This window comes from Nothobranchius furzeri, chromosome 19 (assembly GCF_043380555.1).
Source record: "Nothobranchius furzeri strain GRZ-AD chromosome 19, NfurGRZ-RIMD1, whole genome shotgun sequence".
NCBI classification, from domain to species: domain Eukaryota; kingdom Metazoa; phylum Chordata; class Actinopteri; order Cyprinodontiformes; family Nothobranchiidae; genus Nothobranchius; species Nothobranchius furzeri.
The window spans coordinates 17,106,156-17,121,538 of NC_091759.1; the positions used below are offsets into that span (position 1 = coordinate 17,106,156).

The window sequence follows — 15,383 nt, forward strand, 5'->3', positions numbered from 1 at the left end:
AAAGATGTAAGTTTTCTGCTGTTATGTATTTTTGTCCATTCTTCACCTATATTCTGAGCTTTATTACATTTGTTGGTGATTTTTGCTTCTAAATCTTTAAATACATTCAGCTCATTTCGACAGTTTAGCTTAGTTTCAGCTTCACTGCAGCTATTCAGCAGCTTCAGCAATCAGTTTCCAAATTTTGCATATACTGTTAATTTCACAGTTCAGCTAAATGTAAAAATTAAACTGTTAAACTTTTCCTACTGAAATAACAGGTGTTTAGACATTTTAGCTTTCCAGATTTTTATACAATGTTCACAGATTTCGGTTTTCTGCTGTTTAGGATTAGTTTTCTCTATTATTCACTTACTTTTTGTGCTTTACTTGGTTGTTGGTGCTTTTTGCTTCTTTCAATACATTCAGCTCATTTAGACAGTTTTGCTTAGTTTCAGCTTCATTTCAGTTGTTCAGCAGCTTCAGCTTACAGTTTCAGCTATCCAGCATTCTAACAGCATTTCTGCAAGAAATACACATTTTTCTAGTTTAATGCTTAAAATTCTGAATAATTAATGACCGTCAGAGCTAGCAGTGGGAGCTAGCCCCAGGTATAGGCCTCAGCCTGGGCCTCACATTAATGGATGTTCGATCAGTTCAAAACTCTGAACCTTAGTTGTGTCTTCGGTCTGTTTGGATGTTAATTGTGGAATTATTTGGACAAAGAGGGCAAGCTGTGGTTATTGACTGTACTAACAGATCATCCAAACAGTTTCTGCTTGTTTTTATCAGTAAGTAAAATTATATTTCTGTACTTTATTTTGCTGGTTGAATGGGGGGATTGCTGTGTCATTTAACTGCTTGGTCAACCATGTTAGTGGGGCTGTATAAGAAACTTGAGCGGGTGCCTGGCTTTGTCTGTCTCCTGCTCAAAAACAGCAGGCGCCTGGCTGTTCCTGATTCCCGTGGCAGCCGGGACGCACGCACCAACTCCGATGCAAGACTGTAGTCATATTGATCACTTGTGGATCTGAGGGAGGCCACAGAAACACCGTAGCCCTTTCAGTTCATGCTGCTTCACTTTTGAATCACTCAACCGTATTTTTATATGTCTATGATGTTGACTCATATAGGCAGAACCAGTGTGGAAGCATTCTCACAGCCAGTTGAAGATCAAATTTATGTAGTGGAAGTTTCAATTAGCCAATAAAGGATCATAAAGATTATCACACAAGAAATAGATCCATTTTCTCTTTATTGCTTTGTTGCTCTGCAGTTAATTCGCCCTTCAGTCTTTGTCAGGATGGACTGAAGGATTTGCAGTGGGTGATCTGGCTATCAGTGTCACATTTTACAGATAAAAGAAAGTTCTACCTAAATTTGACTCGTGCAATTGTTTAAGATCAGTTCCAGCGTGGTATTTACTCCACCACGCCGTCTCTGAGCTGTGTGTTGTTTGGCATCATGTCAGATGGAGGAGGAGAAAGTTATGTTGTCCTTCTTCTAGTGTGAGGTCAAAAGTGCATTAGAGGTCATAGGAGATGTCCTTCTGGGGCCTGTTACCTCTCCCCCAAGGTGTGGCCAGTAATGACCCAAGGGAACATTGCACACACACACACACACACACACACACACACACACACACACACACACACACACACACACACACACACACACACACACACACACACACACACACACACACACACACACACACACACATTCTGCAAACCTGAAGGAGAGGAGGAAAGTGTGGCCTGGGGGAGGCTAGAGGGAAGATCTGGAGTGGAATATGTTATCCTGGATAATGTTGGTTGACCACACTGACAGCTTGTTGATTCACCCCACCCCCTGGCCCACCACTTCCAACACGTACAATATTTCCCACCACAAACACACACCATCCTCCTGCTGAGTCCACAGCCCTCATTTGACCTCCCCCCTCTCATCACAGCTCTGTCATTCACTGAATGCCAAAGCCTGCTGCTTTATTAAAGCCCAGGAAGAGCAAGGTTTGGCCCGGGTTCAAACAGCGGTGCAGCTGGGGCCTGTTACATTTTCGGCAGACTGCCCTCTCCGTCTCGCAGGCTATAAATAGCTTCTGTGGTTGTCTTCCTTCACCAAGGGTAGGAGCTTTTTTGGGGGAGGGAAAAAACCCCACAGAGATTAATAACCGTGGGAAGCAATGAAAGCTTTGTGTCTGCCGCCTGAGGTCAGCAGGTCGGAAGGTGTTCAAAGCCTCTGCTGTGGCTCATACTTTCTGATGCTGCCGTGGTGGTTTTGATGGGAAGGTGATGTGCTGGTACCACGGGTTCACACTCGCCAATAAGGGTTGGGGAAACTGTCAGTCATAGGTTTGGCTTTCATGGGATCTAAGTCTGAAATGTGGACTCTGCTGAAATTAAATTGAAGAAGAAAGAATCATAATGTTGCTTCAGCCTGTGGTTATGGTGCAACATTTGATTTAATGTAATCAACACAAAACAGACAAACTATCGTTGTTTAAAATCCGTTACACCCTTATCAATTACTTTATGGCCACAAGCTCTTCCATGTTTTTTGTTTATGGAATTTACAGGAATTTCAGTGAAATCCCAATATTGCATTTCTATTTTGTCAGGAGGACATTTGTTTTTACTGACGACTGTTGGACCTTGTGTTGTTGGAGTCTGTGGGCACCATCCAGCTCTGGCTCCAGCTGAGGGTTGGTGGGCCCGGCTCCAGCTGTTGCAGACGCTTCCACTTCCTTAACATTGTTTTCTTAGAAACTGTCCTATGCCGTAACAGTATCCACCCACTGGAGTGGTGGTCTCCTGGGCAAGGCTTTGCTCCTGGCGGATGTAGTGGGCTCGTTCATTCATTCATTGCCAGTTATTTTTCCTCCTTTTTCTTGTAGGAAAGTAAATCCACTACTGTTTTCTTTTTTTCCTCTGCCTTCAGCTCTTTGTATTGTTTTTGTTTGATCATACTGTGACCGGTTTTATGGGATTACGCTCACAGAACAAAACATAATCATTATTTGTATTCATCACTAAGTAAAGCTTTTTATAAATACCCAACAAAAACAGATCAAATTAGTCCATTTTTTACATGACACTCAACCGGGTCCTAATCAGAGCATCGGTTACGTCGTAATGAAAGTTGTTGAGTAGAAATTGTTTGATAATGAACCGAAGTCAGCCGAAAAACACGAGTAAACAAAAGTGACTGTTTTTTTCATGTTCAAACTAAATGTTTTCTTGGTTTGTGTCTTTCAGACTCCAAACCCCATGGATCAGGTAGGGAAGATGCGTAGCCAGCCATATGGAGGACCCAACCCTTATTCCCAGCATCAGCATGGGCCTCCATCTGGTCCTGGTCCCCAACAAGGAAGTTCTTACCCTGGACAAGGCTTTGGGCCTCCAGGCCCCCAGAGATACCCAATGGGGATGCAGAGCCGCACACCAGGCTCTATGAGTGGCATGCAGTACGGACAGCAGGTCAGTGTGTATGGACTTTTTGTAATCGGCTTTTTTACATTTTGTACGTTAACAGCAAAATAAGTTGTGCTTTTACATAGGGCTGGACGATAATTCAATAGTTCAATATATCTATCGATAGACATGTGGTGCGATAGATAAAAACTGGTCGATAAAACTTCGATAAAAAAGTTTCCTTTTTCATTATAACTTATCAGGTAGCAGCATACTAGACTCACTACTAACTCCTAACCAATCAAAACCACAGACTCGGCACGCTACGTCATCAGGCCCTCCCCTCTCAAACCAAAAGAGAGCGAGAGGCAGCCGCAGCAAGATGTTTAGGACTGCCATGATTAGTCGACTCGTCACGACATGGCCGACAAAAAGGACCTTATTTTATAAACTTTTTTTTAAATGTCGCCTGCTGCTGCACGTTTGGCTTTTGCTTCCTGCCTCTCTGCTCAGCCACCGCTTTAGCTCCAAGGCGCATGCGCTGTGGTGGCCATCCAGCTCAGCCTTCATCGTCGGAGAAAGTGTTGAGTCGCAACATATCTGAAAAAGTTTGGGAGCATTATACTAATTCAAAAGAAAGCCACGTAGTGCAAACTCTGCAAAGCGAAACTCTCCTTTCACAGGAGCATATCGGCGATGCACGAGCATCTTAAGAGGAAGAACAGAGTCGCCTCGGTAAGTTTACCTCTTGTTAGCTAACATCAACAGAGTTACTTGTATTTATAGCTGCAGCAACACCAGTAAAGACGGTGATGTCTGGTAAATAAACTAACTTCAATATCTTTTATCATTATGCTAAAGCAGACCCTCAGAGCTGTCGATGGTCCCTGACTGCTGACATGTAGACCAGTCGTGCTACAGAGGCGTACCTTGGTGTGTCCTGCTATTTCCTGAGAGAAGATTGGAAGATGAAGCGCTTCAACCTTGGCACCATGCCTCTTGTGAACACAAGTTTTTTTGGTTTTAGGTGTCTACCTCCATGTGGTTGTAGCATTTGTATCAACAGGTTCCAAAGTTGATTAAAGTTGTTTGCTAAGCTGTCATCTTGCCTTTATTATTAGATGACCCATAGCTGATCACACTTCAGACTAGAAGCTAAAGATGGTATATTAGAGCATCCTGGTGCAATAAGCTAAACTTTTATAAATGACACGATTACTAAAATAGTCGATTACTAAAATAGTCGTTTGTGGCAGCCCTGAAAATGTTGCAGTGAGAAGAGGCAGAGAAAAAATTCAGAATACCAAAAATAAAATGGCCAGGGGTCCACGCAAAATATTTTCTACAATTTTTAAAATATTTTTCAATAATTACAGGGTGTCCGCGGGGTTTTAAAAAGTATTAAAAAGTGATAAATAAAAATAGTCAAATTTAAGGCCATTAAAAGTGTTAAATTTGGTCACAGAGGTATTATTTTTTCCAAATTAGGTATTAATTTTTTCAGACTATCAGGTGTCGTATTCTGAACATCGACATAGAAATATATTCCGAATGAAATGTTTTGAACGATTATAAAAACAAAACAAGCCGATTATTTGCTCCTCCCACTTGCGCTGCCCTGAGTTCCAAATGAAGCGCTCCTCACAGTGTTGCCAACTTGGCGACTTTGACGCTATTTCTAACAGCTTTTCAGACCCCCTTCTTGACTTTTTAACTTAAAAGTACCTAGCGAACACCTCAGAAACATCTCTGGTAACCCTTAGCTACTTTCTGGATAACTATCGTCGACATTTCCTGCAGGTTAGCTAAACACTCCGCCTGCGCTCCGGACCGTTCTTCAGGACATTAGGAAAGGGAATGATGTAGTGATGTGTCAGTCGCTAAAGAAACAGCTCTCGGAGCCGGCTCCCTGTTGGAGTAACCAGAGTGAGTGACACACACACCGTACCTGCGGACTCCTGAGCCGCTAAAAACGGCTAAATGTGCGCGTGCAGCTTGCCCCTGATAGCTGTGAGACTGGGTTGGGGGGGTGGGGGGTGCAGCTGTGATTGGGACAATTATTACATTAACTGATGGACGACTTGTAAATAAATAGTTTATAAATAAGGTAGAAATAAGTTCCTCACGCTGATAAATAATAACTAATCTCTCTGAGGACACATTGCTAGTGCACTCTCCTACAGCACCTTGACACGACTCAATAAATGTTATGCAACATTTTGTGAACATCAATTTGCATGTATTTGTTATAAATGCCACTGTATAATTCTTGTTGTCAGTATTTGCAAGATATTGGTATTTGGGTCTGTACTGGTTAGACTTAAATGAGTTAAACCAAGGTCTATAGCCCTAGGGTCATAAACTATGAGCTATAAGTATGTGGCAGTGTGAGTGTCCTGTCACAGTGTCCCGATAGATCATGCGTCCTGGCTACTTGGCCAAGGGGATGTCTCTTTGGCTGACTGGTTAGAGAGTATGACTCTCACCTGGGAGTCTGGGGATCGAATCCTGCCTGGGCTCTCGTCTATCCACCTTGCCACAAGTATATTGGTCTTTTTATACTGGGAATCGGGAGTTATTTTAGTGATCATCTTGCTTCTTGTTTATTTTTGCCCTGATTGTGCCCTGAGCAGTTTTATGACTGAATAAAAACAAAAATCTACATAAATTGAAAAATCGTCTTAAATAATCGAGATCTCAATTTCAGTCACAATAATCGTGATTATTGTTTTTGCCATAATCGAGCAGCCCTACTTTAGCATATCCGGTCACATAATGATGACGCCATATTCAGTGGTCGTTGTGCATCATTTCAGGCCTCGTGGTCAACTGTCTGAACCGCTGAACAGAAGTGCCTGTCTTATTTTCTAAGTAAAATAAATATGTGCAATACGTTGTCAACATCAGTGAGTCTCTAAGTCTATTCGTTTTGTATGTTATATATGTTAAAATATGTGTAAATAGGTCGCTGATTAACACTTGCAATTAAGTGTTGTGATGGTTTTAAAAAAATTTTGAAGGTAGTAAAAAAAAGTATTATAAAGTAGTAAATTTTACTTAAGGATTGCTGTATATACCCTGAATTATCTATATCGATCAATATAATTTTTTTTATCTATATACTTTTTTCCATATCGTCCAGTCCTACTTTTAAATTTATTGATGACCAAAACTCAGCTGATCGGGAAACGAGATTGGTCATAAAATCAGCAGAAAGAGATCTGTGTTTGTTTCCCCTAAAAACACGACCCAGAGTTTTTGTTCTCCCTCTCCTGATAATAACGTTTTGTTTCCTTGACGTTGGATGTGCTACTACTAGTTTACCCGTTTAATTATAGATCCACTAGGATAAATACAATAAAGTTTATCTCTCGCCAAATAGAATATTTACTAAGACATCACAATATAACCATAGACACATTACGTGTGTGTGTGTGTGTGTGTGTGTGTGTGTGTGTGTGTGTGTGTGTGTGTGTGTGTGTGTGTCTGCTCTGTCTTCTCCATCCTCAGTGAGTCGTGGAGGACGGCTGCTTATACTGAGCCAGGATCCTCTGGAGATTTCTTCCTGTTAAAAGGGAGTTTTCCTCTCCACTGTCGCTGCATGCTTGCTTAGTATGAGGATTGCTGTAAAGTCACTGACACTAGTCAGTGACTTGATGCAATTTGCTGGGTTCCTTATATAGGAAACATTATTTCTGATTGGCTTAATGAACTGACCTGAATTGGAATGTTTATTATGTGACGTGCCTTGAGACGACTCTTGTCGTGATTTGGCGCTTTATAAATAAACTTGAATTGAATTGAATTGAATAAGGTTTGGACAGTATCTCAAGATTCTTAAAACATCAATATATTTTCAAACAAGACAGTTAGCAGGAGTTGCTCTTGCTAGCTTGCTACTTCTCCATCTGTGAATGTAAGATGTCATCACATGTGCTCTTACGCAACTAACTGGCAAGACAAATTTACTGGTAATGGGTGTGTCCGAATCCAAAGAAAGGATGCTTATGAGTATGGGTCCTCGCCGGTCTAGCAAGGCCGGGTCCTTGAAGACCGCTAAAACCGGAACCCAGCGGCTCTGAATTCGGACAGTCTAGCCTTCACCTCTACGGTGGCCCGTAGGTCCCGTCACAGCCGTGGCGGCAGCTACACGCAAAGGAAAAATGCTAAAGCTAGCGAAAATGGAGCAGGAATATTAAGGAGCTGCAGCAGCTTCATGTCCATCAGCAGCGTTTGTTCACAACCGTTTTCAGGTAAAGTAACTTTGTTTATTCTAGAAGCTTTCAGGACTTACATGCTAACTTTAGATGGCTTCATGTATGTTTTAAGCTACAGAATGAACTTGTTAAACATACACAACACATTACTACAGAGTATTATCATGTAGGTAATTAATATAAACCAAATGCATTATAAATGTTGAATGCAGTCGGATGTTTTCTAATGTAAATTGGACCGTAGAACTTATTTTGCATCAAATGAGGGTAAAACGTTTTAAAAAACAGGCTTTTTAATAAAATAGCATTGAACTGTTTTCAGTGTGCATTTGTTTATTCAACTTAAGCCTAATGATTAGATCTGTCTTAAAAATGTAAATTCTCTGTAGTTTTCCCTGCTGCTTTTCTTTAAACTGAACAGAACCAGTGCACTGCAGATTATATGTTTTGTTTCACAGTTTTCAATAAAAAAAACTCTTTTTTAATCTGTTACAGGTCAGCATGCACTGTGCTGCACATCTGCCTCTGTGCTGGTGAAGTTGTGGGTCTGGAGGATGAGCGTGAGGAAGATGTGTGTGGAGGAGGTCAGTGGTGCTCTGTCCTGCAGGAGGTACCAGCAGACCACCACTGCTGTTAACAGCCGTCGTCTGAGCCAGCCCAGCAGGCCCTGTAGATGGACGATGGAGTGGACAGTGAGAGGAAGCGTCCCAAAGCTCTCTCTGCAGACCGTCCTGTATGATGTTCCTCTGACCAGAAACGTCCAGCCACGGGTCTGCTCCAGCCCTCCATCCACATCTGGATCCTCCTGCAGCAGATCCAACTGCTCTGTTAAAGACTTCCTGCTCACTCAGTTTAAATAAATGATCCAGGAAGAGTCACTCAGGTTAATCCTGCTTTAACCGTACAAAACTGGTCCATACTGGTTCTGATCTGTAAACAAGTGTAACCTATTATAAATAATCTTGTCTCCTTACCATCTTTTCATTTTCTGTTCATGTAACATGTTCAAAAACATCAGTAATAATAAAATTGGTGATAAAATCAATGACCAGTAAGAGTTATCAGTTATTATTTGTTTTAATAAATGTGTTCAAATATCAAACAGCTAAATAACATTAACATGATGACAGTAGAAGGACTCTCTCCCAGGAGGACCACCAGGTAAAGACTCTCCTGACCCTGGACACCTGCAGTCCTACAGAGAAAATCAGAGACCACAGATGACAAAAAGGCAATAAACACATTTTTACATTTATCCACATGAGAAGATAAAAATTATATTCTTCACACAAACTTTTTACTTCATTATAACGTGTCAGCTGTGTAAATCTCTGAATGTAAAACTACTTTTCACAGAAGAACTTCAGTGGTTGTGTGTAAACAGCTTCACTCTTCACCTCTAAGCTTAATAAAAACGCTTCTTTGCTCTGTTGTCCTTAAAACAAATGACAAGTTTAATTCGCTACACACACACACACACACACACACGGGAATAACTGGGACCCGCGATACAAACTCGGTCTGGCTGATTTCTGCCTAAAACATAATTTAAAAAACAAATATACAAACGAAAAATGTCTATAAACTGAACCGCTTTAAGCTTTTTAGATTTCTACGGCTAGCTTTTAACAAACTTACGTTTAAAACTTCGTAGCTCTCCCCATTTTCTCTGCCTGTTGAAAATCCACAGCCGGCGCGCAAAGCATGCTGGGATAGCCTTGTTCTGTGAGGATACAACAGACCCGTCCTCGAAATGTGGGCGGAGCGAGGACGCGTTTGAGGACGTGAGAATGAGTATTCTTGGAATTCAAACAGTACTCGTCGCTGCGCTATGACGTCATCGCACTCTTACAAGCATCCTTTCCGTGGATTCGGACACGCCCAATATTTACTGCCACAGCCTACTGTTCTAGTGCTAACAGTGAGCTAATGCTAACACAAGCCAATTGATATTATTACTTAAAACAGTGTTTCCCAACCCTGGGCACACTCTCCTGCACTTTTTCCATGTCTGCTTCACTACACCTGATTTACATTGACTCCTCAGGAGGACACCAAGTGCTGCAGATGCCTGTTAATCACTTATTCATTTAAGTCAGGTGTGTGGCAGCAGGGAAACACTGGTGTTTAAAAGGGCAACATGGAAAAACATGCAGGACAGTGTGCCTGGAGGACCAGGGTTGGGAAACATTAGCTGTTTTTACAAAACCATGCTGTCATGAAATTAACTTTTCATATATAACCAACACTGTTGCTTGAAACTTCCTTCAGTTTTTGTTTTGCCCTAAAACAAACTAAAGGAAAGCCCTGACAAAATCATACATGACAAGAACAGTCAAGTTCTCCCTGTCAGGTCTGTTTTCACGCTTGAGAGTTTTAATAAAAGGAGAAAAATTGTGCTGCGTAGATGGGCGCAGTGGACAGCACATCCAGCTGAAAACTCAACATCCAGTTTGCAGTTGAAACTTACTCATAGCAGAGAATAAGACCCTGTTTGAACTTTCTCAGCCAGCCAGCACACCTGAACAGAGAAATACATGCAGGGAATCCCATAGAGTGGAGGCTTTTCTTCAACGTCCACCGCCGGTGGTCTTGTGCCCATTGTGTGGTGTGATTATCTCATACTGGCCTGCCTGGTGTCTGACCATGAACTCGATAAGTGGCCTGCAGAGAAGAAAACAGCTTCCTTGCCTCTGTCGGCCACATACAATAGAGCCACTTGATGTTGTTTTAAATGCGTAGCAATTCTTCATTACCATCTTGTTATTTCTTTGAATTCTTGAGTAGCTGAGTGCCCCCCCCCCCCCCCCAGTCTAAAAAGGTTGTATTTTTCTAAAATGCTAGCGTGTTTCCTCACAAGGTCAATGCTTCATCCTTCCATGCTTTTTGAGTGATGAGTAATAAAATGAAAACACACTGCATTGAAAAACGTAAATGTGCAGAACACCCAAAGAATATGAAAAGGCCCGGATTCCTACTTCAGAGATGGAAGTCCAAATGCTGGTTTGGGGGTTTTTGCTTTTATGAATCTGCTCCCCGCTTTGATGACTAATACTGACCAATCTTGCAGACATAACTCAAAAACAGCTTATTGAGGTAATCAAAATGTGCCGAATTGTGTATCTAAGGTCAGAACTGCACACTGATCTGAATCTGCATTCCTACTATTGTCATAACTTTGCACCCTAATATACACAAGTTTTTAAAGGTTTGGTTGTTTGCAAATATCAATATTTTCCAACGTTTGGGTCAGGATCCCACCATCAGCCATGAAACGTAGAGTGTTGGGTCTGTAAAGGATCTATAGAAATCCAATTAACTTCAAACATATTTGCCCAAGAGCTGTTAGGCCTCAACTAAAATTAAAACTGAATTTATAAAATTATTACAGTGGTTGAAAAAGCTCTTTGTTTAATGTCCTATTATCTATGTTTGTATACTTTAACCTACAACAGTCATGGTCACACGTCTCTGAGGCTGTCGTTATGTGAGTCAAAAGCTGAAAACCTTGGGATCAACTGATATAGGGGTTATAACATGGATGCAATTCATTGCTCAAACTATAAAAAAATGAATAAAATGTCTTATGTAGAGAGCATTAATGAGGTTTTTAGTTTTTTCTTTAGCTTTCACATCTTCCTTTTGTCTCTTGTTTAGATGTCCACTTATGGACAGCAAGGTCCAGGAGGCTACTGCCAGCAGAATCCGAGCTACTACAGTCAGCATGGCCCACCGCAACCTCCATATCCTGGTCAGTCCCAAGGCAGCTCTGGCCCTCCCTACTCCCAGCAGAGTCATCCATCTCAACCTCCTGGCCAACATGGCCAGCCTGGGGCTGCTTATCAACAGTCTCAAGGGCCACACAGTTCTGCTCCAGGCCAGCCTCCTTACAACCAGTCCTCACAATCTCAGCCAGGACAGACACCTTATGTCCCTACCCAGCAGCAGCAGCCTCAACAACAGCAACAGCAGGGCCCTGCTCCCCAAAGTGAGCCGGGCTCTCAGGGCCAAGCTGGATACCCACAGCCACCTGGAGCAGGTCAGCCACCTCAACAGCAAACTCCACAGCAGCAGCGAGGACCCCTGAACCAACAGCAGCAGAATCAAGCAGGAGGTCCACCTCCTCCAGCCCAGCAACCCACAGGTCATGGACAGCAAAGTCAATCACCTTACTCCCAGACACCCCCTCTGCAACAGCAGCAACCACCACAGCAGCAGCAGTCACCATATCAGAGGTTCCCGCCTCCTCCACAGGTACGACCTGCTCAGGACTCACGGTCATTTTAACAGCCAACAACTATTAAGTGCTCAACTACAGCTCTTGTTTTCATGCCCTTGGTCTGTTTTATCTGTTTGTGTTATAATCAGGAACTCTCCCAGGATTCCTTCAGCTCTCAGTCCAGTGCTCCTTCAAACCAAACCAGCAAGAGCGGTCAGGAAGACAGCATGCAGGCTCGACCATCCAGTCTGCCGGTGAGCACCCCTCGTGTTTTATTCCTCTCACACACCTGGTTTTTGAGCCGATTCCATTCACACGTTCAGTACAGCTGTGAAATTGTGATGATTGTTAGTTGGGTCTGGATTTTGTTGGTCTGTTTTACTGCTCTGCCTGGAAAAGCCAGAAAATGACCATAAACAGACATTTCTACAGGCAGCCATGATCTCACTGATGTTATACTTTGGCATTTTGCCTTTCATGGGTGGCTCAGTAGACCCTGCTATTCCTTCAGCTAATAAACCTGGACACTTACCTGGTTCTGTACTGAGCTACTTTGGAGTGGACCCTAAGAGCAACAAAGGAAATACAGATGCATTTCTCACCTCTTTCTTTTAGGCGATTCTTTGAGGGGCTTTCCTGTTTTTTTCCCCGGACATCTTTAAGATTATTATATCTGGTAGAAGTGTTGTTGGAAGTAAAAGTGGAGTCTGATGGTTCTCCCTGATAACAAGGGGTCTTGTTGTAACACATCGCCGTTTCCATGGCAGTGTTTATAGGTCAGACTGTGGCGCTAACCTCATTCTGGGCCTCGGGGAACGAGAGTGAGAAATGAGATCATTAATGAGAGGGAATGAGAGTGAGAGAGTAGTGGAGTGGGGAGGGGAGGGGAGGGGAGGGGAGGGGAGGGGAGGGGAGGGGAGGGGAGGGGGGTGCAAACAAATAACTTCAAATACTGTGAGTGATTGGCCGGGGTTGAAGAAGGAGGGAGGGGTAAGAGGCAGAGCTTTCTATGCCATTAGGGGATGCCCTTAGGATGTGTTTCCCTGCTATTTTATTTATTTCTGTTATTTATTTATACCTCTCTCAGTAGGCTCAGTCATTGGCCAGGCTAGCTGGGCCAGGGATGTTTTTATTTGTTTCGTCTCTTTTTTTCCCCTAACTTCTCGGGGATTCCCCATTTGTCCTGTGTGATTAGCCAGGAGAGCCATTAATTTAGCTAAGGTAGATGTAAACCAATCCTCTTCCCATTTAGCCCTGCAGCATGCACACATCTGTGTGCACATTAGACCATGCTGCCTGATAGCAGGACTTTGACAAGCGTAGTCAAGGCAGCTGAGTTTGTTCCTACAGGTGTTTTCAGTTCTCGTTCACCTGGGATATCTGTTGCACCTGGATCACATTCTTCCTTTTAGCTCTGACAAAATACAATATGAGAACTACACTAAATTCGGTTTTAGGGCTGATACCAGTTTATGATTTATGTAAAGGTCTGACCTGAAAAACATGACGCTACAAATCCTCAGCGTGACGTGTGAGGTCTATAACTGTAAAACTTGTTTGTCTTCTTGAATTTCTCAGGAAAGTTATAACTGTGAGATAGTAGACAAAAACCAAATACATGTTCAAGTATTATTTGAAAGGAACATTAAAACTTACCAGCTTTTTCTCTGTGGTGCGTAAAGGAATAAACACTGTTTGCAATAAAAAGATAAGTTATGCTAATCACTATAAAAATGTGGAAAAATCATCTGAAGGCCCTTTTTTCACACAAAAATAAAGGGTCTGCCATACAGAGCTAAGTGACCGCAACGGGTAAAAGAGAGGGGAGCACCACTACTCTAAGCTCCATATTGCTCCAAATGAAAAAAAACAAGCATCTTCTCTGTTACCTTGTTAGAAGACTTTTAAACTACAGGACATGTAATGTAGTGGTTTTGACACTATGTTCATGTTTATGTATTTAGCAGACGCTTTTGTCCAAAGCGACTTACAAGTGATAATCGGCATGTTGCCCTTGAGGCTATCAACAACAATAACAACAACTTGACATCAGTCATGGAGAGGAGGGAACAAGGAGTGGACAGTAGAGAGGGGGGACGGATGCAGGGAGGGTGCTAGTTTAGAAGATGCTCTCTGAAGAGCAGGGTCTTCAGGAGTTTCTTGAAAATTGAAAAGGAAGCCCCTGTTCTGGTAGTGCTTGGTAGGTCATTCCACATTTGTGGAACGATGCATGAGAAGAGTCTGGATTGTCCTGAGCGTGGTGTAGGCACTGCTAGCCGACCATCCTGTGATGACCGGAGCGGCCGGGCCGAGACGTAAGCCTTTGCAAGAGGATTCAGGTAGATGGGAGCCGTACCGTCTCAGACTTTGTATGCTAGTGTTAGCTATTTGAATTTGATGCGTGCTGCTAGCGGTAGCCAGTGGAGCTCAATGAACAGAGGGGTGACGTGTGCTCTTTTAGGCTGATTGAAGACCAGACGCTAAAACTGATTCATGCCCAGTCACAGTAGATGATCATCTCTCAAGTTCTTGCATGATTTTTTTTTTCATAAAGACATTTGATTGAGATAATTTACATCCACCATACATAGATTTTTTTTTTTGCCACCTGCTATTTTGGTCTTTTTTTAAGTCCATTTTTCCAGTTTTTTGAAGAATGCGAGTGCATAAGGTAGCCTGGCAAGCCCTCTTATATATATGAATCCATAGTCTGGCCATAGACTCACAGTTGTGAGGCGGAGTCTGTGGTTGTTTTACAAACTATCTCTGCATGCTCTTGAACCACACCAATACGATGTCAGCCAGCAGGGCAGTCCTCCATACACTGTCGAAAAATACACTAATACATTCTTTTTCTAAATAACGGATTTAAGTACCTTTGTCTGCTCTTGAAACAAAGGAAGCCCAAGTCTGAATAGTCCGAAGTTGATTCCAAAGCTGTTTCAAACAAGCTGTTGACATCTATGTTGTTTCGCTCCATTGCGTTATCCTGCCACCAAACCGAAAGAGCACTGCGATCGGCAAGACACAAGATTGTTCGACCTGCTGACCTTCCATTGTAGAGTGGCTAGACCAACGTACAGCACAAAATCGTGCAGCTTCTGCTACTGTCCGTAAAGATTTGTAAGCTAGCGTTAATACTTTTTTTCGCTAACAGCCACATGTTAATATAAAATACATTTTTAAATATTCTTGTCCGACTGTTATTGTTGACTGTGCAATAGAAGAAAATCCAACATGTTTTGTTTCCATTGTTTTGTTTTTTTGTTGTTGTTTTAATATGTTTAGTGGTATGAAGGCAGAACGATTCCTTCTATGCTTCTATTTACAGTGACTCAGTAGAACACGTTGAGTTGTACTTTAAAGGCCAGACTGAGGTTTTTAGGAAGTCAAAGGAAATCATAGATGGTTTTTTTTATTTCTTCCTAATTTCTGTTCAAATCCCAGCCTAGCAACCACTAAAAGAGTCAATAATATTTAGCTACTTCAGTAGCATTTATGCAAAACCATGCCACTCAGGTGGGAATAAAGGTGAGCAAGAGGCTCGGCTCCTGC

General features: G+C 42.3%; 1 protein-coding gene across 1 annotated transcript in view; it reads left to right on the plus strand.

Annotated features, from left to right (window-relative positions):
• The window catches only part of arid1ab (AT-rich interactive domain 1Ab), a 94,774-nt gene that overhangs the window by 46,807 nt on the left and 32,584 nt on the right, over window positions 1-15,383 (plus strand). The window contains exons 2-4 of the mRNA XM_015976791.3: window positions 3,237-3,458; window positions 11,267-11,863; window positions 11,978-12,082. Of these exons, the coding sequence (XP_015832277.1) occupies window positions 3,237-3,458; window positions 11,267-11,863; window positions 11,978-12,082 (924 nt within the window). The remainder of the gene's footprint in view (window positions 1-3,236; window positions 3,459-11,266; window positions 11,864-11,977; window positions 12,083-15,383) is intronic.